We start from the raw sequence: 22210 nt of genomic DNA, 5'->3' as shown, positions 1-22210 counted from the left end.
ATTTTATCGACCTGCAATAATATTGTGCCCAGAATAATGAAAATCAATTTATCTTCAGGGTAAGTACATGGAAGTGTAGACTTACTGTTCCTAATTCCTTATCTACTGAGACAATATTTGCAAGGTAAGAGTTAAGAATAGTAAATCTACAATTACCTTGACAATATGTTTTTCTTTTACGGAGTTTTATATAGCTCAAACTTGTCCCGAAGGTATCGGGTATCAGAGCGCTGAACATGAGCACCAGTTGCGTTTACATGAGGACACGTTCATTTTTGTTAGGCACGGGGAGATTAAGTGATTTGCCTAGAATCAAGGATGTTGGCGTCCTTGCAGAGACTCGAACCCGGTTCGTTAGATTTGAGGTTGACCGTAGTAGCCGTTAGGTCAACTCCTCTCCCCTGGTTGTTGATATTATGAACATAATATTATTGCAGGTCAATAAAATAAAAAACAGATAATGTAGAACAACTGGTCAGTCTTATTACAAAGGAGGAATCAGGTTAAAACAACGATGAAGACCTTTAGGCTTTACCTCATAAAACAGCCCAGTACCTACTTCACGCCTTTGTTGCCTTGCTTGCCGCGTGCGATCTAATGAACACAGCCTTTATTTTACTTTCACAACATCAGTGTTGTAGCTTTCAAGTAAGAAATGTGCTAAGTCACTCATCACTCATCCTGCAGAGAGACATAGAGTTCTCAATGGACATGGGTGGAACCTACTTAGGCCAAGTCAATTCTGAGGAAAATATAAAGGAGGACATATGTTGATTCAATTATGGTCCTAGGTGAGTGATGCAGAGTTATGGGCATGTTGTAATCCCCCACTGAGTTTTGTCATGACATTTCTGTGATTCCGAAATAGACGTAATTGTATTATCTAGCTTTTTATATTGAGCGGATTAATCCTACTTTGACTGAATGAAGGGGGGACGTTCTTGGAATATTGAGGTAGGAATCTCGATGGTACCACATATTGCGGCCACAATACTGAAGTGAAAAGTATCAAAAGGTAAGTAGGTATAGATCTTCTACACCTAAACCACATCTATGCACCTTGATGATATATATCGACATAGTACATACAAGTGGGTGGAGTTAAGAATAGTGAGTCTATACTTCCTCTATATCAGTGGTCTTCAAACATTTTTTATGCTGCGCTCCCCCAGTGACAAAAGAGAAAACATCTGGCCTCCCCTTCCAAACTTTTTACAATTATTATATTGTATTGGCAATGTATAAATAGGTCTAGATGTATTTAAACAGTGCAGTTAAGTTCAATTGCCGTTTTAAAAAACGGAATCAAATGCATGATTGCCAAACATACTATTCTGGTCTAAGCTGTAAAAGTATCCACAGTGTGATTATCAGAAAGGGGCGGGGGGAGATTCGGAGTCCCTTCCCTTTTGAAACCTTCCCCCAGCCAGGATATAGATGACAAAAGATATTAGTGATGGCCATTTACAGAGCAGCTTATTGTCACTCATTTTTTCAGCTGAAAACGAAACACTGTTATCAGCATAATACTTCTTTTGGGCAAAGTCTTGTACCCTCCTACCCCCTCCCCCCCATAACTTGAAGGCCCCCTAGGGGGTCTCCCTGCTCTATATGCACTTACCTTTCGATATTTTGCCCCTCGATAGTCCTATGTTATCAGTGTATCACAAAATTCATATCCTTGATATTCTATAGACCAATCAAAGCAGGGTACATCAGCTTTTCTTTTAAGGGCACAACACCTGTTGCAAACACCAAGGCAAAGGGAAAACACAACATCTTGGTGGACTTTTCTGTTCTTTCCTACAGAATTCCCATTAATTAGGTATATTGTTACTGGATTAATTCCATCTGCCATCTATACTGTGTTAGTCGGACCGCCATATACTCCCTGCCATCATTAAGGGTGAACCTGATAGAACACATTTTTGCCCACATTTTTTTGGGCTCCCAAATTTCTAATAAATCCGGGGAGACCTGAACAACTAGACGCTTTTGAAAGGTCCACTGATTTACTCACACATAATAAAGGGAAATACAGGCTGGAAATGCTGCATCTGTGAGAAAGTGATATTTGCACCATAATCATACATCCAAAGAATGCACACAGCATTAGCACTCCCAATGAGACCTCACAGGAAGAGTATTTAAATAGCAGAAAACTGCACATTATATGTATTACATCAGAATATTGCATGCATCAGGGAAAATATTAAAATTGACAAAACCTGCAACCAAGACATAGAATATGTCCATGTAAGAGTGGACCTGGACCATCCCAGACCTGGATACCCAGGACCGGAATCTTGGATCCTGCCGATTGACTCTGATTGTCAGGACATGGAAACTGACATTTGTAAGATTGTCTCATTTCAACAGAAGGGTAATTGGTACACTAGTCACAATAGTGGACTTTACCACTTCACCAAAGCATTATCCACTGCTGTGCCACCCAGGGTGGGCCTTCCCTTCTTGAATGCTCTTAAGCACCTGATAACTGGCATTCTAGCCCAATGTGTATCTCACTGACTTGGTGCACCAAATGTGTTCCAATGATTGCCACCTCCTTTTGAGACTGGCTGAGTGGGGGCACTAACAATAATGATTTTCACATAATTGGCTACCCATATCAATCCATGCTTTGAATGTGAGTCTATTGGCAGCAATTGAAATAAAAGGAACCCTTTGGTTCTTCTGGCAGGGAACATTCCATCTGAAATCATGCTTTCTTTGTTGTTTGTCCTTAGCCGGAGCAGTGCATGGGGGAATTTTTTGAGTAGCACATTTCTTATTTCTTTATGTACTAGTATATGTTTCGTTTCTTTGTCTCATCCGTCATTTCTGAATAGGGTCACCATTTATTGTGAAGCAGCTTGGACTTGAACAAGGACTTATAAACCAACTTCCAAATAGAATTTCAGAGGGCCTTAAAAGAGTAGAAGTAAAAAAAGAGAAGGGTTTCAACATACAGAAAGGGAGCGTTGTAGAAAAGAAAGGAAGACATTTTAAATAATTAGATCCTACCTGTTCTGAAACTACTGCTCACCAGTACTACCTCTAAAGAGCAAAGGGACCACAAAAAGCGTACATAGGTAAAACAAGCATATCAGCCCAAATATCACTTTCCCACATGCAACACCGCTTCATGTCAATATAGATCAGTCGCCCTGGGTGACAAATAGGAGGTGGCTACTTTTACCGTAACTGGGAAAACAAAATATCTTCTTGAGCCACACAAGACAATAGCCTTTCCCTCATCAAAAGAGTTGAAAAACTGACCACCTCTAAAGGGAAGCCAGCAGCTTGAAATGTAGAAGCTGCAATGATGTGCCTTTGGCGGCTATGCACAGTGCTGCTTCCACAAACGCTGGTCTTGAAATGAGCAGGTTGCTCACCACACATTCCATAAGTTTGAAGGGTGCCGACGCCAAAAAAGAGAACACCGCAGAAAATTCGATCCATGTGGTGCACCAAGCGTTCCCACCCATCCGTTCCAGGTGGTGCAGCATGCTTTCCCACCCATTCCCTTTCATTTCAACACTTCACATTATTTCTCCAGCACTCGATCTCTGGACGGGCACCTCGCAGAGCCTCAACGCAACAAATCACCACCGTTTGAGACAGCTGTTACTTTCAACGAGTCCTTTAATGGTTTACAATGCTCTGTGTGGTACAGTTATTTCTGGTGCCTTTAAATTTTGATGTCCATGTCAATGCTTCCTTTTTTCTCCTGTGCTCACCTCTAATGGTAATGTCCTTCCTTTGACGCACTTCTTCCCTGGTACGTATGTTCTTTGCTCGGCAAATATATGTGCCCGAATCTTCCTGAGAAGCATTCCTTATGAGGAAAGTCCGAGTGGTAGAGAACTCCCCAGTGTGGGAAGTCCTTTGCTCCCTGACCAGGCGAGTTACTGTTTTGTTTTGTATTGTCCTCAGCTTATGCCACGAAATGTCTGTATATAGGTATTTGTTCACTGTGCAAGACACTGTTATGTTATCCCCCTCAGAAGGTGCTTTATCCAATGTGACGTGAAATCCTTGTGGAACATCTGTTAAAAAAAAGGAAACTATTAAAATATATATATTTTTTTAATTGAGCAGTTATGACATTCAATTTGACTGCACTTTGCAATGACTCTATGACAATGTTTACACTTTAGAACAGGTGGCACAAACCCAATAAACTTTCTCGCATGGATCAATGTGTACAAAGTCCTTTCGCTTATATCTTTAATTTACAAGAGTGTGGTGTAGTCTACAAAACTGAAGAGGATTGTGAAGGGAAGTGGAGGCAGCTAATCCCACTGAAACCAAATAAGGAAGATATAACTTATACTAAATTGGGTGACCAGAAGTAAACTAGAAAAATCCAGTAAGAATTAAAGACTGGTGGCGTGATTTAGATTTTCAAATATACAGGAAATTCACTCAATTCTGGATAGAGACTAGAATCCAATAACAGATTTTGCTCAATGATTGTGATATTGTAATGTTGGATTTTGATTCAGTGGATTCTTCTTCGTATTCAGAGTTTCTTCCAGAATTTGGATGATTGTTCAGTTCCCTCCAAACCCTAGATCAGGCCCTTGCTATGGTTTGAATTTCAACGAATTTGTGTTGACAGTGATTACTTAAACACTAACCAAGTTATAGACAATGACTCCCACACCTTATTTCCTATTCCCTACACCTATCTCTTTCACATGCTTTAATGTCTAAAACTCGGTCTAAATATGTCACATTTCGAGCCCAGGGATCACAGTCTAACCCATTACAACCTCAAGTGTCTCCTTGTTCCTCAGTTAATCTTTGTGATTGGCGAAGGTTTTGAAAGTGGCCTATAAGGTAGAAAGTCTGCACACACATGTTTATACTGGTAATTTTCAGGAAACAAATTTCCCGACCTGGCAAATATGAATGGGAAACTCCAAGGCTTGCCTCTTGAATGTTACATACTGGGCAGGACGTTGTGCTAGCACTTATTTCTTGCAAACTAATTGGCACATGAGTAAATGATGTTATTCAAAGGTTGACGTATATCTTTTTCAGATACAATCATGGGAAAGTCCCAAACAAAATTACAAAAGTAAAGAACAGTGTAGTACTTCTAGAAAGGAAGATATTGATTGTGAATGATATGATCCACTCATGGAGGTGAGCTGCAGTATTTTAAGACCAAACAGGACCAGATCCAGGATTATCTATACAGAGTAGAAGCCAAATGCCGGCGTAAGCAGTACAAGGTGAAGATATTGAAAATTGTAAATGATCTGGGAATATTAGATCAAATTTTGTGCATGTCTGCATATGGCCCATTACCCAATTTCTTTGACCTCGAGCCCCATTTCGGTACTGTCTAGTATCTTTTAGGCCAAGCAGATCTATAGGGTCCTCGGTTCGGACGGGAAAAATGCTTGTATCCCCTATTACATTGTAACATTTTTGCATGTTTATCCTTGGATCATACATGTTTGTATGCTGTACTTGTGCTGCTCTCACAAATCATGCTGAGGATACCAACTTCATTTTCAAGTTCCTTTATATTTACAGAACGTTTTCAAATTGTCAATTTTGCTGTTTTTAGTTGACTATAGTTTATTAATCCATGAATATTATTTAATTTTTAAACAGTTGCAGACCCCCTGAGTAGGCGTTGTGGACCCACAGAGGTCTTTAAGAAACAAATGCCCTACACGGTTCGACCCCTGACAGAAGAGCAATGTGACATGTGAATTGCAGTTCATCACATGAAAACAATGGAACTTTTAAGTACACTTCGGAAAAACACAATTGTGTAGTAGTGCTTCTTCCTTCCTCCTTCCTGGGACACAAAGAAGAGGCGGGAAAATGCCCCACAAAATATTGAAAAATGATAATTACCAGCCTGGCCTGTCTCAGTGGTTTAACCCTTCGTAGCCCATCCTCCAACCCTACTTGATTTATCTTCCCTGTCGCATCCTTCTGGCCTTCCTCATTTCCCTCCGATTATTTCATCTCATTTCCTTTTTTCCCATTCCATGCTTGGCATTTTTGCCACTGTTCTCTTTCCTGTCCGGCTGCCACATTTGATTGTTTGGCTTCAGGATTAGCTTTTTCAGTGACATCAAAGACCACAGATCTCCTCCTGGCTGACTCATAGTGCGATTAAATACTGGGCTCGGGAGGATTAGTTATTTAACATACATGGATTTAAATTAGGGCAGGTACAGTGTAATATTTAAGTAGCAGGATGTCTCTTGTAATAATATTAATATTGCCATTGCTCATGTACATCAGGCGACGCCGCGAATAAAGATTGCATTGGGAAATCACGAGTACAGAATTCAAGATCTGCATTATCCATAATGCAATGGGGGGCATTACAGAATGCAGAGCCGCTATTGCCGAGCCTTCAAGGCACAACTTACAAAATATTATATGCTGATCTATCTGAGTGCACTGCAGCCGCACCACATTGTACTATGACTCAGTTGTTTACACCCTGTTCAATTATATCATAACTATTGAGTGATTTAGAGATTATTAATTGATAATGTTATTTTGCATATATAACATGATGGCCCACGAGAGGTAAACCCCCAATTTCTACCAGTGGTTTCAGTTTTGGATCTTTTCCAGAACACTGTAAATAAAACCCCTTTGATGCACCCATTTGTGATAAATGGGAAAAACATTGGATGTATGACGTTACAACGCATACTTTTACAACACATTTTTTACAATGCAACATCCATTACAACGCATTCCATTACAACGCATGCCATTACAACAAATTTTTAAAAACTACCTTTAAAACGCATTCCATTACAACGCATACTACCTTTACAAAGCATACCATTACAACGCATACCATTACATTGCATGTATGGTAAGTATTGGATAGTGTAGGGGTAAATATTAATATTCTAACTCCAGGGGGGTGCAACAGTAGGGTAAGTGTTGGATAGTGTAGGGGTAAAAATTACTATTCTAACTCCAGGGGGTGCAACAGTAGGGTAAGTTTTGGATAGTGTAAGGGTACTATGCGCTGCAATGGTATGCGTTGTAATGGTATGTGTTGTAATGACTGCGTTGTAATGAAATGCGTTGTAATGGTATGCGCTGTAGTGTCATGCGTTGTAAGGGTTGCGTTGTAATGACATAGGTTGTAATGGATCTTGAGTTGTAAATGTTTTGTTGTAATGGTAGTGCGTTGTAAAAGTTGCGTTGTTAAGGTTGTTTCCTAAAAGATTAGCAGGATTTAAATAAACATTTTGGCCCAGACTCACAAAAACTGGGCTGCATGTTTGTGAGGGGCAGAATGTGCATCCAAATGCTGCGGGCAGGTTTTCGGTGACCACAGGTCCCAATTCCCTCATAGGGACTCTGACAAGAGAGAGGCTGATGAGCAACAACAGGGTGAGTGTACATACTGCACTCATGTTTCTAGAGAGGCCCTCCACAGCGAAACAATGCTGCGGGTACATGTCCAGCTCTTTTAAACACTGGCAGGAAAGGTGGCTGGCCTGCTAATGTCAGCAGGCTCTCATCCTCATATTCACAACACCCAAAGGAGCTTAATTGACAGGTACAGGGCATAAAAGCCCCATGCCTGTTAATACAATAGCCTCATTACCAACTGCTGAGGGCTAAACCAGTTGTTAAAGGCGATGAATCCAAGTTACAGGGTAGAATGTTCTGAAAATAAAAGGGAGAAACAGAAAGACAAACATGTGAATGTTAGAACCGAAGGTTTTAACCAGCGTTATAAGCCATGGGCCACTTTGCTGTAGCTTTCAACATTCCAATGCTCTGATATAAACTTAATATCTACTGTGGAGGGCTGTACTGGTTGTTAGCAGCCCTGAACCCGAGCTTTAAGTGTGAGCCATACGAAAGGGCCAATAATGTGCGAGAGGTCCTTTAACAATTGGTATAGCCTCAGGATGAAGTGCTATCAGGCAATTAGAACATTCCACCCACTGAGGATAGAAAGTTCTAAATTAAAAAGGGAGCAAAAAGAAAGACAAACATTGAAATGCTGGAGCAGAAGGCTTATATCAGCCATTATAAGCGCAGATACACTCCATTGTCTTCAATGGACAACATTCTAAGGTTCAAATTAGATTTACATTTGCACCTCTACGTTAGGGGTGGGGATGTAAATCAATATTTTATTTCAAGCAAAACTTTTGATTGAGTTTTGAGGTCAAAATGAGAAACCATAGCGAGCAAGTACCATGGGGGTCACGGTTATCTCATTTTCTACAACTGTGTGCCTATTAAATTATGCATAATATCGCAACACATTGCAATATCAACACATTTTAACCATATGACTGTACAGAGAGAGGAGGAGCGGGCTTAGAATAGGCACAATCCTGGCCAAGGGGTGGGCTTTTGGTCCATCACTGCCTTAATAGCCATAGAGAGTAAGCAGCCACTCCTGCACTCCACAAAGACACAAACAAAGATGCCTGCCACCATTTGATGTTTTTCTTCACTGTGTGACCTTGGGACGTGGTCCCATATTGTGTGCAACACAGTGGCACTTTCTTAATGGGCAGGTGTACACTGCTCCTCTATTACAGGGACACATGAAATATGTACCTGTTACACCCATTGCACACCTCATGACCAGAATGTGTTTGCAGATGCAAGAAGCGTGCATGCAAGTTAAGTTGCATGGCATTTTGGGCATGCGCAATTGTGTCTGTTAATTCGTGTCATGCGCAATTTCGTTTGCTAATTCGAGAGCATGCAAAATACATCCTTTCCCTGGCTGCTATAGCACAGATGGAGGTTGGTAAATCTCGCCCTTTGTTTTCGTGTCTTTTAAAGTTCACGCCCTTCTCCTTGGGACGTTGAGCACAAACTGTCGCAGTCTCACACGTCCAACTCCACAGCGTGCCTGGAACGAGGCAGAATGAGTTGTATTTACTTAAGTGATTTGAGACTTCCTGTGGAAATAGCTCCCGAGTTTCCTGATGGAAGATTCTGTTTATCTTTGCCAAGCACCACCAGGAATCTCAAAATAAAATGCGTTTAGTGACATTGGGAAACCAGGAAGATAAGGCGGCCCTGTTCCTGTTTCACCCTTGGTAATTGCAAACACACCCACGGTCACGCTGCGTGCCAGCAAAACGTGGAAAAAATATCCGAGGTCGGGGAGGTTACTTCAGTTTGGTATGCTGCAAACCCAGACAAAGATGACACCTTCTACACAGTCTGGCTGTAGAACAGGCCAACGTCAAGATATCAATTTATACCCGTAGGACATAAGTAATTGTTAAAGGCACTGTCCCCAGTAGGCCTTGATAAGAATATTATTCTTTTCCTGCGTTTCCTCTCCGAGGCTTGCTCTTTTGTTGTGTATGTGTTTTGTTTTATTGCTGATATGTTTCCCACCTCTGCTGCACGGTCACAACGCTACCAAAACATGACAGTATAGTGAAGCTGCGCCTTAAAAATGTGCAAGGAAGCTTGCATTGGAAAGTTAAGATTTGTAGGGGCATATTTATAAACAAATGTCTGAGCGCAGTGCAACGCCAAATTTGGCGGCGCCGGCTCTGACATTTTTTAAATGCAGGGATGCGCCATATTCACAAGAATACAGTGCAGCCCTGAGCATCCTCGAGCGCCGGAGCAAAAAAAGCTGCCTAGTGCAAGCGCAGGCACCCTGCTGTCATGTTGCAAGGGTGCCTGCGCTGCAAGGGTGATTGTTTATGTGCAGATAAACAATCAATAATGGCGATTTGCTCTTGCAGCACACATATAAAGAGCAAAAAACAAGGAGAAATTAATATGTTCTCCTTGTATTGCCATTCTAAGACAAGGTATTCCCTGGCGTACGTTTTTACGGCGCTTCCTCAGCCTTGTAAATCTGGGGCAGCATCAAAATGCAATGGGTGTTGGGGTGGAACGCCCACTGCAACACCCATTGTATGCCCCTTTGCCGCAGAGGACTGCGGCAGAAAGGGGCATATTTACAAGATGGCGTCAAGCCACGTTAATTGGATTAGCGCTAACTTGTAAACATGGGAAATGGCACTACGCCACCAGAGCGTCAAAATAAGTGATGTGAATGACGATTGAGGCTACTAAATATGCCCTGTAGTCTTGGTGTTGACATTATTCATGGCCCTTAAAAGCAAACAATAACTAACCCAACTGTCTCCACCGAGCAAACCGGGTTAAGAGTTGAGACTGTGCTCACATTAGCCACTAGATGTCTCCATTCCCTCACCTCAGAGCACAACAATCCATTCCCAGATACCCGTAGAGGGAAGGTAGTGAAGCACAGGTCAATGGCAGGCTTACTACTACAGTATCCAAGAATGTTATTGTGGGAGCAATAGGCTTGACTTTTGTATAGCACATTCACATAGACCACATAACATACAGCCACCCACACACCATAAATGGATCCTCGTACTCAAAGCGCAAAATGCCTACTAAACTTTAAATGCATACACAGAACACTTCACACAAAGCGGCACCTATGCATGTATATTAAGAGACATAAAGGTACTTATGAACACACAGGCACCGATGTACACAAAACCACTGCAACAAGAGATGCACATGCACCCTAGCAGCCAACTCACACAAAGTCACCCATGCACACACTGACAGAAATATTAGGCTCACACATACAGATCTAGACAATACTCACAAGTGAATAAGTGGCGTTTAGACAAAATATCAAATTAAAAATATTGTGAAGCATAAATTTTGTGTCAAGAATATTGCGATGTCAAAGATTTTGTGGACAGGCAAGGGAGTAGCTAGAAAATTAAAATATCCCCCCCGCCCATTTGAACGAGAGCTCCGTTGCAACCAAGAAGGGGTAGCAAGAGTACACGACCTTCCCTAGAAGTGCTCCTTTGTCTCTTTAATTCAAACATCTTTTCATGCATCCTTTCCGGCTCCCTGTGAGTATCTCTCCTGTGTGCATGCCAGCCTACTAAATTTGAAGCTTTTGTTTTGTTGAATTAATATAACCATAGGAAAATTGAAAAGCGTATCTTCGAGATGAAAGTGTGTATTTTCACAACCCATAATATCCTAAATATATTAAAAGCTGATAGAGGGGACGGTGCTCAGATGGTTCGAGTCCTTCCTTTCGGACCGCCAACAGACAGTCTGGGCCCCTCCGTACTCAGCCGCTGTGCCGCCTCTGGAGGTGGGAGTTCCCCAGTGTTCTATCCTGAGCCCCACTCTCTTTAACATCTATATGTCCCCTCTGGCGGCGCTGGCTGAGTCTTGCGGTGCCCAGATTGTCTCTTATGCCGATGATACACAGCTCCTCTTCACCTGCGAAAAGAACACGGATTTTAATGGAGAGCGGATCAAAAGTTGCCTGGATGCCGTCTTTGCATGGTTCCAACTAAATCAATTGAAGTGCAACTCAGATAAATCGGAGGTCCTCTTCTTTGGCTGTCCTCCTGATCCTGGCTGGAAGTCCTGGTGGCCGGCAGCCATGTTTCCACCTGCCACAGATACTGCAGTTGCTGAGAATCTCGGAGTGAAGATGGACAATGGTCTCACTTCTAAACTGCAGATTCTGAGCCTGGTGGGTCAGTGCTTTGGCCTCTTAAAAATGATGAGAAAATTCCTCCCACTTCTATCTATTGCCCATAGGAGGACGATTGTTCAAGCCTTGATTGGAACCAGGGTGGATTATGTGAATGTGCTATTTCTCGGCCTCCCTGACTATCTTCTGTCTCGCTTGCAGGTGGTGCAGGCAATTTTCGGTCTTAACCGGAGATCTCACGCCGCGGGGCTTCTGAAATCTCTTCACTGGCTGCCCATACGAAAATGCATTGCTTTTAAGACCCTTACAATTGCGTTCAAGGCCTTGCATGGCAAGGGTGCCCGCTATTTAAGGCACAGGATCAGCTTTCACCATTCGGCCAGAGCCTTGCGCTCAGCTTCACAGTCGCTGGCCACGATCCCGGCTATGAGGCGTGCTCGCATTGGAGGTCGCTCCTTTAGATACCTTGCGCCTAAGGCTCGGAATCGACAACCTGCTGTCATTTAGAAAAGAGCTCAAAACCTGGCTGTTTTGTCAATAAAGTCCATCTGGTTCCTCGTTCTGTGCCTTGTTGGGTCTGATAGCGCCGGGACACTCTGCCTGAGTAGCTGAGCGCTCTACAAGACCCCGGATAACATACCATAACATAACATATTTGAATGATAAATCATGCCTCTTTGGGACACTTATTATTAATATCATTACCTTGGTACTGGGGGCATTGTAGCTGTGGGTGTTATTTATACCAAAGATGAGGCATTTCAAATTAATAAAGCTTTATTTGCATTATGGCTGGCAATGCTGCCCTGAAGTGAATATTACTAGCTTACAATGATTTTTATTCACCCAAGTAGCGCTTATTTTTAAAAATGGTTGAAAACCCACTGTTATTATAGATAGTTCTAAAAGAAACATGTGGCAGTGTAAATATATATATATATTATTTTTTAAAGGTTGAATATTTTTTTAAATGTTTAATGAATTTTTGTTATTCAAAAAATATATTAACATTTTAGTATTTACTTGAATTATGTGTACATTTTTTTATGAGAAAAGCACAATTATGTAATTCATTCATTTTGAACTAATAAAATACATATATTTTAATATGCTTTTTAGGATCATAGGGCCCCATTAGGATTTCAGGCTGGCCGCCATCGCGGAACCCGGCGGTGGCGATCTTCCCGCCGGATGGCCCACTATCATCCCGCCATATTACTATGGCGAGGGGCTCCACGGCGGACCGGAAGACCGTCCGCTGCTTTACCGCCGGTCGGATATGCGACCTGGCGGAAAAGGGCCTGAACATGGTAGTGGTGCCTTGCAGGCCCACCGCCAGCCATATTATGATGTGGCATGTTTCATGCCTTTCCATGGCGGAGACTCGGCCATGGAAAGGCATGCAAAATTTGCTACAGGGGGGCCGTTGCGGACTCCCAGGGGGGTGGGGGGCTGCACTTGGGGGGTGCCTATGGTACCCCCCCAACATTGGCATGGACAAGGTGGCAGGCCCCGCACGGTACCTGTCACGTTGTGACAGCACAACAGCCATTCACAGCATTGTGGCAGTCGGCACCGTTAGGGTGGCGGACGGGCAGGAGTCCGCCCGTCATCCTAATGGTAACCATAATTCTTTATTAGGAAATGTTTTAATTATTTTTTATGTTTAGAAAATTGTAATTTTTATGTATTAATTTACTAATGATAACATTTATATTTCAAATTTGTATCTATATTTTTCTAAAAATGTTATCACATTAAATACGTGTATGTATTTAGTATAGAAATAAATAAGAATTTAATTTTTTATTAATTATTTTGTGTAAAAAATAAGAAAACATTACATTATAAATATAATTTTGTGATGTAATGTAGTTTTTAATATGCTTACTCTTTAGGTATTGTACGTTCTTATTTTGTAGTAAAACAAATGAATGTTTAAAAATGTTAAATAATGTTGAGTTATATCATTAATTTGTACTTTCTTAAACAATACTTTTTTATTTTACTTAGAGAAAGAACTATTCAAATTATTATAAATTAGGTGATTATACACATAATTCAGATATTTATGGGTGTAATAAAAAATGATTGTTTTTATATATATATATTTTTAAACTTGTGATTGACACTGACAAAGGGCACATAATATGTAGATAAAAAGCGCAATTATACCAATGCGCGTCATTGTCAATAAAGTTTTCACAAGGAAGTTGAAAATCACAAACACTCGCACCCAGCACTTTACCACAAAATATGAGGTTATCCAAAAATCAAGGTAATCGGCAATTACTATGCGTTTTAATGAAATGTATAATTATGTTGAAACCAACTTGTAAAAAAAAAGTGAAAACGTAACATTTAGTTAAATCAAAGTCTGTCTTTCCTGTCGATTGACAGGTCATGCTAATGACGTAGTATGAACTGTTATTTTTCTTTAAAAATGACCGCGCGCTTTCTTAACCGTAACCAGTGATCAAGACTACTGCGTAGTCGAAACGCGTTTGGCAGCGGCAGAAATAAAGAAAATCTGAATCTCACATGGCGTGGTCGTTTGTATATTGAAGCGAAAGAGACTCGATCCAAGGAGTCTTACTGTGGCGACGCAGCTCTCGATCAGGCGGAGGCAGTTAATGCTTGGATATTTGCAGCATACGTTTGAACTGCCACCCCCCCCACAACGCGGGAAAAAAGACAAACGGCTGAATTGCGGGACAGCCCCGACACCACGGACTTGCCTGGAGTTCCTTTGGTAGCTCTGTGGCATAACCAAGGTGGGCGGGTAAGACTGACCCGAGAACTACCTGCAGGGGAGAGAGTGAAGCCTTTACGAACTCGTGATTCAACACGGGGAGCGTTTGGCGGATGAGATTCCAGCGATAACGCTAACACGTTCCAGGATATGGATGCCGCTGAGGTTAACGAGCGCAAACAAGCAGCGCTACAAGTATTCACCGATGAGAGTGGTCCCTCGAGTGACGGCGGAGTACCAAGCACAAGCGGGAATGTACAAAATGAGCTCATGGTACGATTAAGGCGGCTGGAAAAGCTCCAAAGATCCGAGGTCTCCAAGTGGTGGGAATCAAAGTCATTGCAAAGATATCTGGAAGTACAACGTATACCCCGAGGACTCCGGGTAATGGTTGCGCCGAGCTACGAAGACCCAAACCCGGAAATGTTGAAGGAATGGGCAGCAAATAACAACGACTCTTCACGGAGAATGCTGGGCATTCTCATAAAATATGCCGACATCGATAGGAAAACAATTCTGGAAGAAATAGAACAAATTCTAAATGATCTAAGCAAAGAAGAAGATCAAACCACTATTTCAAAATTCAAAGCCGAAAGTAAAGAACGAATCAAGAAGCTGGAAATATCAATAAAAGATCGCAAAACTCATAAGTTCCAGCGAGATAAACAAGATTACGAACGAGGGCAAATATACACCTTTGCCAAGAAGTTCGACGCCATTAGAAAACAGAAGCAGGCGAAATCGGCTACCCTATCGAGAACAGGCACGGAACCTGCATCAGACCTAAGCAGTGTTACAAACTCTGATTATGACACGGAAGGAGAATCCAACAGACCCATACCGGGTGAGATACCATCCGTGATAGATGAAATGGGCTATTTAAACGTGGAGCGACGCTACAATCTGCGTCAAAGGCCACCAATACAGAGTGCAAACCCAGAACCGCCAGGAGGAAAAGGCGGAGGGCAAACCGGCGGAAGGGGTCAAAGCGCTGGGAGAGGATATCAAAAGCAGAAGAAGAAACAGGCGAAGTAACAAAGAATCCCACCAGTGATATGACTATCATTAACTTAACTAACATTCAATTAACTGAGAGAGAACAAAAGATTTTGGAACTGGGCCTTTCATTCTGCCCAGAGGCTGACATGGACTTTGTACAAACTCGTATAGATCTTTTTAAGTTTATAAGACTGCTTAAACTTAAAAAGCATTTCCTGGCAAACCCGAGGCAAAAGACTCTTGAGGCCCCCCTAGCGGGTGCTGCAACTGAGGACAACCTATTGGTGGAAGATATGGATTTAATGATGGCACTAAGAGCAACAAACATGGAAGCACAGAATTTGGATCCTGAGGACTTTGCGGACAATATTGCCCGGGAAGAAGAAATCAACATATACCAAGATGCCCCAACACCTTTTAGACCAAGGTCACGTTTTACACCATCATCAACTAAAGACACTGTTGACGTTTACAATGAACTGGTCCTAAATGAATTGAAGAAGTTGGGTAAGGACGTAAATCCAAATAAATCAAACAATGAACAGCAAAAAGAATATTATGCTTTAATTAAGAAATTGTTGGAGTGTAATAATTGCATAGTGCGTAATGCTGACAAGGGGGGCAATGTGGTCCTTTGGGACAGAATGAAATATTTATCTGAGGCATATAGGCAACTTGATGATAAAAGTTGCTATACTCGCGTTGAAGAAAAGATAATGATAGAAAGTCATGAAATGTTCAACGCTGAGCTCAAACAGTGGTACGATTCTTCACTTTTAACACATGATGAATATATGTATCTGAAGATCGATTTGCCCACCACACCTGTATTTTATCTAATTCCAAAGGTGCACAAAGATTTATCTAACCTCCCAGGATGCCCCATTATTTCAGCTATAGGCAGCGCACTAGAAAACACTTCCAAATTTGTTGACTCTTTTTTGAATCCTTTGGCAAAGACGTTACCATCGTTTTTGTTAGACACTGGGGACTTTCTGAAAAAAATATACGACACACCTTGGGAAGATGACTATTTGTTTATTACTATCGATGTGGCCAGCTTGTACACCAGCATTAGGCACAAGGATGGCATCCGTGCCGTTAAACACTTTTTGGGTACAAGAGCCATTAGTTTGTGGTCACACACACAAATGCTCCTCAGAATGGTGGAAAAATGTTTGACAAGTAATTATTTTTTATTTTATGGTCAACTGTTCCATCAGACATGTGGTACTGCCATGGGCACCTGCTTCGCCCCCAGCTATGCGAATTTGCATATGGGCTGGTGGGAGGAGCAGGTGGTCCGGACGCAGTATCAAAAGGAGTGGGATGAAAATATTATCCATTGGAGTCGTTTCATCGACGATTTATTTTTGGTCTGGAAAGGATCTGAATCAGAAGCTAAAAACTTTATATCTAAGCTTCAGAAAAATGAGCTCAATCTATCCTTCACAAGCACCATTAGTAAAGATAGTGTCAACTTCCTAGATTTAACAGTGTATGTCGAACAAGGCAGAATCCACACTAAACTGTACAGAAAACCCACCAGTGGCAACACTCTGTTGCACGCAAAAAGCTTCCACCCTTTGGCCCTCAAGAGTAGCATACCATATGGAGAGAGCCTCAGAGTCATGCGCAACGGTAGTACCCCTGTGGAAACAGAGAAAGAACTTGAAACCTTAAGTACTAGATTTAAAGAACGGGGCTATCCGACTACTTGGATAGCAGAAGGAATACAGAAAGCCTCAAAATTGAAGAGGGAACAAATCCTCTTTGATAATAAAAAAGAGTGCAAGAATGATAACCAATGCAGGTTTATAACAGGATTTTGTAAACAGCATGTTGAGGTGAGAAGAATACTCAACAAGCATTGGCATATCATTAAAAACGATCCTGTGCTTGGGAAAGAAGTCCCTAAGAGACCACAAATTACATTTAAAAAAGCTAAATCTTTCAAAGACTGTTTGGTTAGTAACACGCTCAAAAAACCACAACCGAAAAAAACCTGGCTAGACCAAAATGGCTTCGTGAAATGTAAAAAATGTAAGGCATGTAATCATGGCGTAAACTGCAGCAAATACAGATTGGGCCTTTCCAACAGAATGGAAAAGATTAACAATAAATATACATGCAAAACTGATTATGCGATCTACATTCTCGAGTGCCCTTGCGGGCTCCGATATGTGGGCAGCACAATCAACGAGGTCTACAAAAGGATCTTACAGCACCTACGTGCAATTAAAAATGCCGACAGGGCGTATCCTGTAGCCAGACATTTCGAATTGATGCACAATAAAGACGTCAAAGGACTGACATACTGTGTAATTGACTCTATTCCAGCCAGTCAAAGAGGGGGCAATAGACTGAGCAAGTTAAGAAAACTAGAGTCAAAGTATATAATCAAATTGAATACTAAGCAGCCGAACGGTCTTAACATTGAAGAAGATTTACATAGACATCTCTAATATTAACTCAGGGTGTTAAACACGTGGTGTCTGTACAATAACGCATTTGAAAATTAATTTTGATCATGATTATTACTTTGTGGACAGTACTTTTGCAAAATGCATTATCATTTGGTAATCAACAGAAACTATAATGATTGGAAATATGATCTGTCCTTTCTCATGTATGGTACATTTGGTACGATTGCTCACTAGTTAAGATAAGTGTGAGACAGTAACATAACATGTACTTTGTAGCCGTGTGCAAAATTTGTAATGAGCAAGGCAATTCAATAGATGCTCAGGCTAAGCCTACATGGGTGTTATTTTTAAACTTGTGATTGACACTGACAAAGGGCACATAATAAGTAGATAAAAAGCGCAATTATACCAATGCGCGTCATTGTCAATAAAGTTTTCACAAGGAAGTTGAAAATCACAAACACTCGCACCCAGCACTTTACCACAAAATATGAGGTTATCCAAAAATCAAGGTAATCGGCAATTACTATGCGTTTTAATGAAATGTATAATTATGTTGAAACCAACTTGTAAAAAAAAAGTGAAAACGTAACATTTAGTTAAATCAAAGTCTGTCTTTCCTGTCGATTGACAGGTCATGCTAATGACGTAGTATGAACTGTTATTTTTCTTTAAAAATGACCGCGCGCTTTCTTAACCGTAACCAGTGATCAAGACTACTGCGTAGTCGAAACGCGTTTGGCAGCGGCAGAAATAAAGAAAATCTGAATCTCACATGGCGTGGTCGTTTGTATATTGAAGCGAAAGAGACTCGATCCAAGGAGTCTTACTGTGGCGACGCAGCTCTCGATCAGGCGGAGGCGGTTAATGCTTGGATATTTGCAGCATATATATATATATATATATATATATATACCATCATTAATACATGGTATTTTAAATATATAATGAAAAAATAATGTCTGTGATCTTTTAATTTGTTTACTTATTATTAATGTCTGATTTTATTTATCAAGGTTTGTTAATTGTTTAGTAAACACATTGAATATTGCATATCATTTATGTAGTGTTATCAATTAAATATAATTATTTATTTCGATTATTTGTACTGTTAATTATATTACAAAGATTTATAAGGTAAGAATGGGTTACAAGTCATTTAATTTCTTTATTGTAAAAAAACTCTTGTAAGATGTCTTACTACGGAGTGGGGATAGTAAATGTAACTCCTTTAGTGTCCAACACCTTTCTTAGATTGAGTGTTAATAGTGAATATAACACATTTAGTGTCTAACACATTCCCCAAAATGATTTAGATTGGAGTGGGAATAGTAAATGTAACCCATTTATTTCCCAACACCTTCACCAAAATGGTTTAGATTGGAGATGGAATCGAATCATAAATGTAACCTCTTTAGTGTCCAATACCTCCCCCAAAATATTTTAGATTGGAGTGGGAATAGTATATGTAACTCTTGTAGTGTTCAACACCTTTTCCAAAATGGTTTAGATTGGAGTGGGAATAGTAAATGAAAACCCTTTAGTGTCAAATACCTTCCCTAAAATGGCTTAGATAGGAGTGGGAATATTAAATGTAACCTCTTTATTGTCGAACACCTTACCCAAAATTGTTTGGAATGGAATGGAAATAGTAAGTGAAGCTCCTTTTCTGTTCAACACCTTTCCCGAAATGGTTTAGATTGGCGGGGAATAGTATATGTAACCCCTGTTATTATTATTAAATATCTTTATTCAATTTCATTTTAAACTCATATGAGCACATCAATTTGCATACATTTGTCAGCACATCCTAATAAAGTAGTGGGGGAGGGTGGAGAAAGCAAATTCCACATCAGGAGCACCAAAAAAATAAAAAATAAATTGTTTGATACATTTTGCCTAGCACCATCCCCTCTTCCATCATTCCTAATAACATCCCCACTAACAATCCTTGTATGGGAAACTGTAGGCTTAGCAATAGCATTCAGTTTACTATTGTTTTTGCATTTTGGGATTACTAAAGTGCCTAGTGCCTATACTTTTACAACATCTTTGAGAAAAGCCATGATAAAATTACGGTATATACAATAAAATCACACTTAATATTTTGGTTGCGATTTAAATGTACATTAAAATTGTAATAATCCTTCTATCACAAATATAATATAATATGATTTCATCATAAAAAACAATAGCAGTATATTAAGTTCAAATTCAAGGGTCACATACTAGGTCATACCACATGTTTCCGATCAAGGATGCATTATACCCATTCTGTTTGAGTAAGGCCGTGTAGCGGGAACCCATTATTTCTCTTTTTAATGTCATTCGGTCCGTTGAGCATTGGTCATCCTCCCACAAATATAAATCTTCCCATAACTAATATACTCACTGCCCTACTCCTGATTGTTGGGTATTCTTTACTACTTTACTTCGTATCATCCATGCAAGGAGTAGATATCTAGACATCCCAAACACTAACCCCTATTTTATTTTTTTTAAGCTTTTTTGAATTATTTTTCCCATTTTTGGTGAATTTTATTTTTGAGTAGATTCGGATGAAGATCTACATCTACAGAACAGTAAGTTTTATTTAAGTTATTAATTTTTGGGGGAGAGGGAAATGTTATATTTTATTATGTATGTGTATTTTATGTGATTGGTAGTTATATTACATTGCATGTGCTGTATTTATTTGATTCCATTTTATTTTATTTGCAATTTTGAAGTTTGTGTTTGGTGACTTTTTCGTGTATCAACTAATTAATATACATAATCATTTTATGAATCATTCTTAGGGCCTCATTCCAAAAGTGGCGTCAGACCACAGACAGGCTGTCAGTGGTGGTCTGACTGCTGACAGCCCTTTGATACTGGCTGTCAAATTCACCGCTGTCAGACGCCAGGCTGGTAGGTCCTGAAGGGGTGGTGGTCGGAGTTGCATCCCAGAATGGTGACAGTGCAGAGGCTGACACTGTTGTCAGGATTACAATATCCCTTCCCAACAGCCTTTTCATGGTGGGAGCCCAAGCATGAAAAGGTTGTCAGAAAGTGATATGTGGGGCCCCAAACAGGACCCCCTACCATCCTGAGCCACTGAAAAGTGGCCCTGCAGGCATATGTAGTGCCCTCACTTACCTCTGTGCACAGTGTGCGATGCACAACATTGTGCATGGCACAAGGTGCACGGACGTGTTGGAGGTGCTACATGGCAGAGGCATGTGCTGCAGCCCTTTTCCAGGCCAGCAGCAAGGCCCCGCCATGGTACCTCATGCCTTTCCGACAGTCAGCCCGGCGGTCAAACTGGAACATGGCATTCGGATCACCCGCATTTTTGACGACGGTCTTCTGAACACCGCAATAGTAGCCCGCGGCCTACCGACCACCATCGGAAACAGGCCTTTATTTGCTATTTTAGTTGTATGTTTAAAGATAATTTGGTTAGTATTTAGTTATAAAAAATGTGTTATGCTGGTTTGAATTTTGCCTTAGGGTTATTGGTTGCTGTGTCGATAGTTTGTTTCCAAGACCACCTACCCGCGGTGGCAGTCTCACCGCCACCTCCTCGTCGGTCGACTACCCGATTACGAGATAGGCGGTCGGACTGCACCAAGCCTGACACTAGACTGCCATCACTGCCAGGATCCTGGATCCCGATGGGGCAGCGGTGGAGAAAGTATCTGGGAATCGAAGTAGTGCAGATGCTGACACTGCAGTGCCTATTCCGACCTTCCTGTCTGCCTACCTTTTCATGGTGGAGACCCCGCCATTAAAAGGTAGGCGAAAAGGCAAGGAATGGGCCCCAAAGAGAACCCCAGGGCAAATTTGTCCATGGGGGGATATGCATGTGGGCACAGGTTGTGCCCCCCTCTGCTTGTATTGTTGTGCATGCACTGTGTGCCATTCATGACATGGTACATGGTACACAGTGCACTGACGTGCAAGTGGTGCTGCCATGGCTGTGGCATAGGCTTCAGGCACTTTCTATCAGCCGTGGTACCGCTGACAGAAGACCGCCAGCTTGGCAGTGTTCTCAGAATAAGGCGGTCAGGAGATGGCAACCTGGCATGCGTTCTCACAGACCGCCGAAACAGTTGTCTAACGGTCAGACGTCCAAACTCAAAATTGGGCCCTTCATGCACTTTGGTGGTAGTGTCTCCAAATGCTTTGGGTTAAAATGGTAGACAGCCTTGTATGACTGTGTGGGTATAGGTTTATGGAAAGTTTGGATCATGTAAAAAAACGATTAATTTTTGATGTGGGGAGTAGTTGTTTGTTTTCATTTTAATGCGGTTTAATAGTTTGTATTGAGCGCTACTTTGTTTATTAGATATCAGGGTGCATATGAATGATATATTAGTGTGTTGTTATTTACCATGCGTGGTGTATATCTGAGTGAATGATTTAAGGACCATTTATCATCCATGGTTGACATATGGCATATTTTTTAATAAGGTTTCTACTATAGAAAATATTATAATGTGTTTTCCTTGTTAAGGTTATCATGTCAGAGGAAGT

The 22210-nt window shown here is 41.1% G+C and overlaps 1 protein-coding gene across 1 annotated transcript in view; it reads right to left on the bottom strand.

Moving 5' to 3' along the window:
• Positions 1–22210, bottom strand: part of FLT1 (fms related receptor tyrosine kinase 1) — a 451054-nt gene that overhangs the window by 234263 nt on the left and 194581 nt on the right. Inside the window, exon 13 of the mRNA XM_086935163.1 lies at positions 3741–4049. Coding sequence (XP_086791289.1) covers positions 3741–4049 — 309 coding nt within the window. The remainder of the gene's footprint in view (positions 1–3740; positions 4050–22210) is intronic.

This window comes from Lissotriton vulgaris, chromosome 8, assembly GCF_964263255.1.
Source record: "Lissotriton vulgaris chromosome 8, aLisVul1.2, whole genome shotgun sequence".
Taxonomy (NCBI): domain Eukaryota; kingdom Metazoa; phylum Chordata; class Amphibia; order Caudata; family Salamandridae; genus Lissotriton; species Lissotriton vulgaris.
Note: the sequence above shows the minus strand (reverse complement) of the source record. Positions and strands in the feature narration are given on the sequence as shown.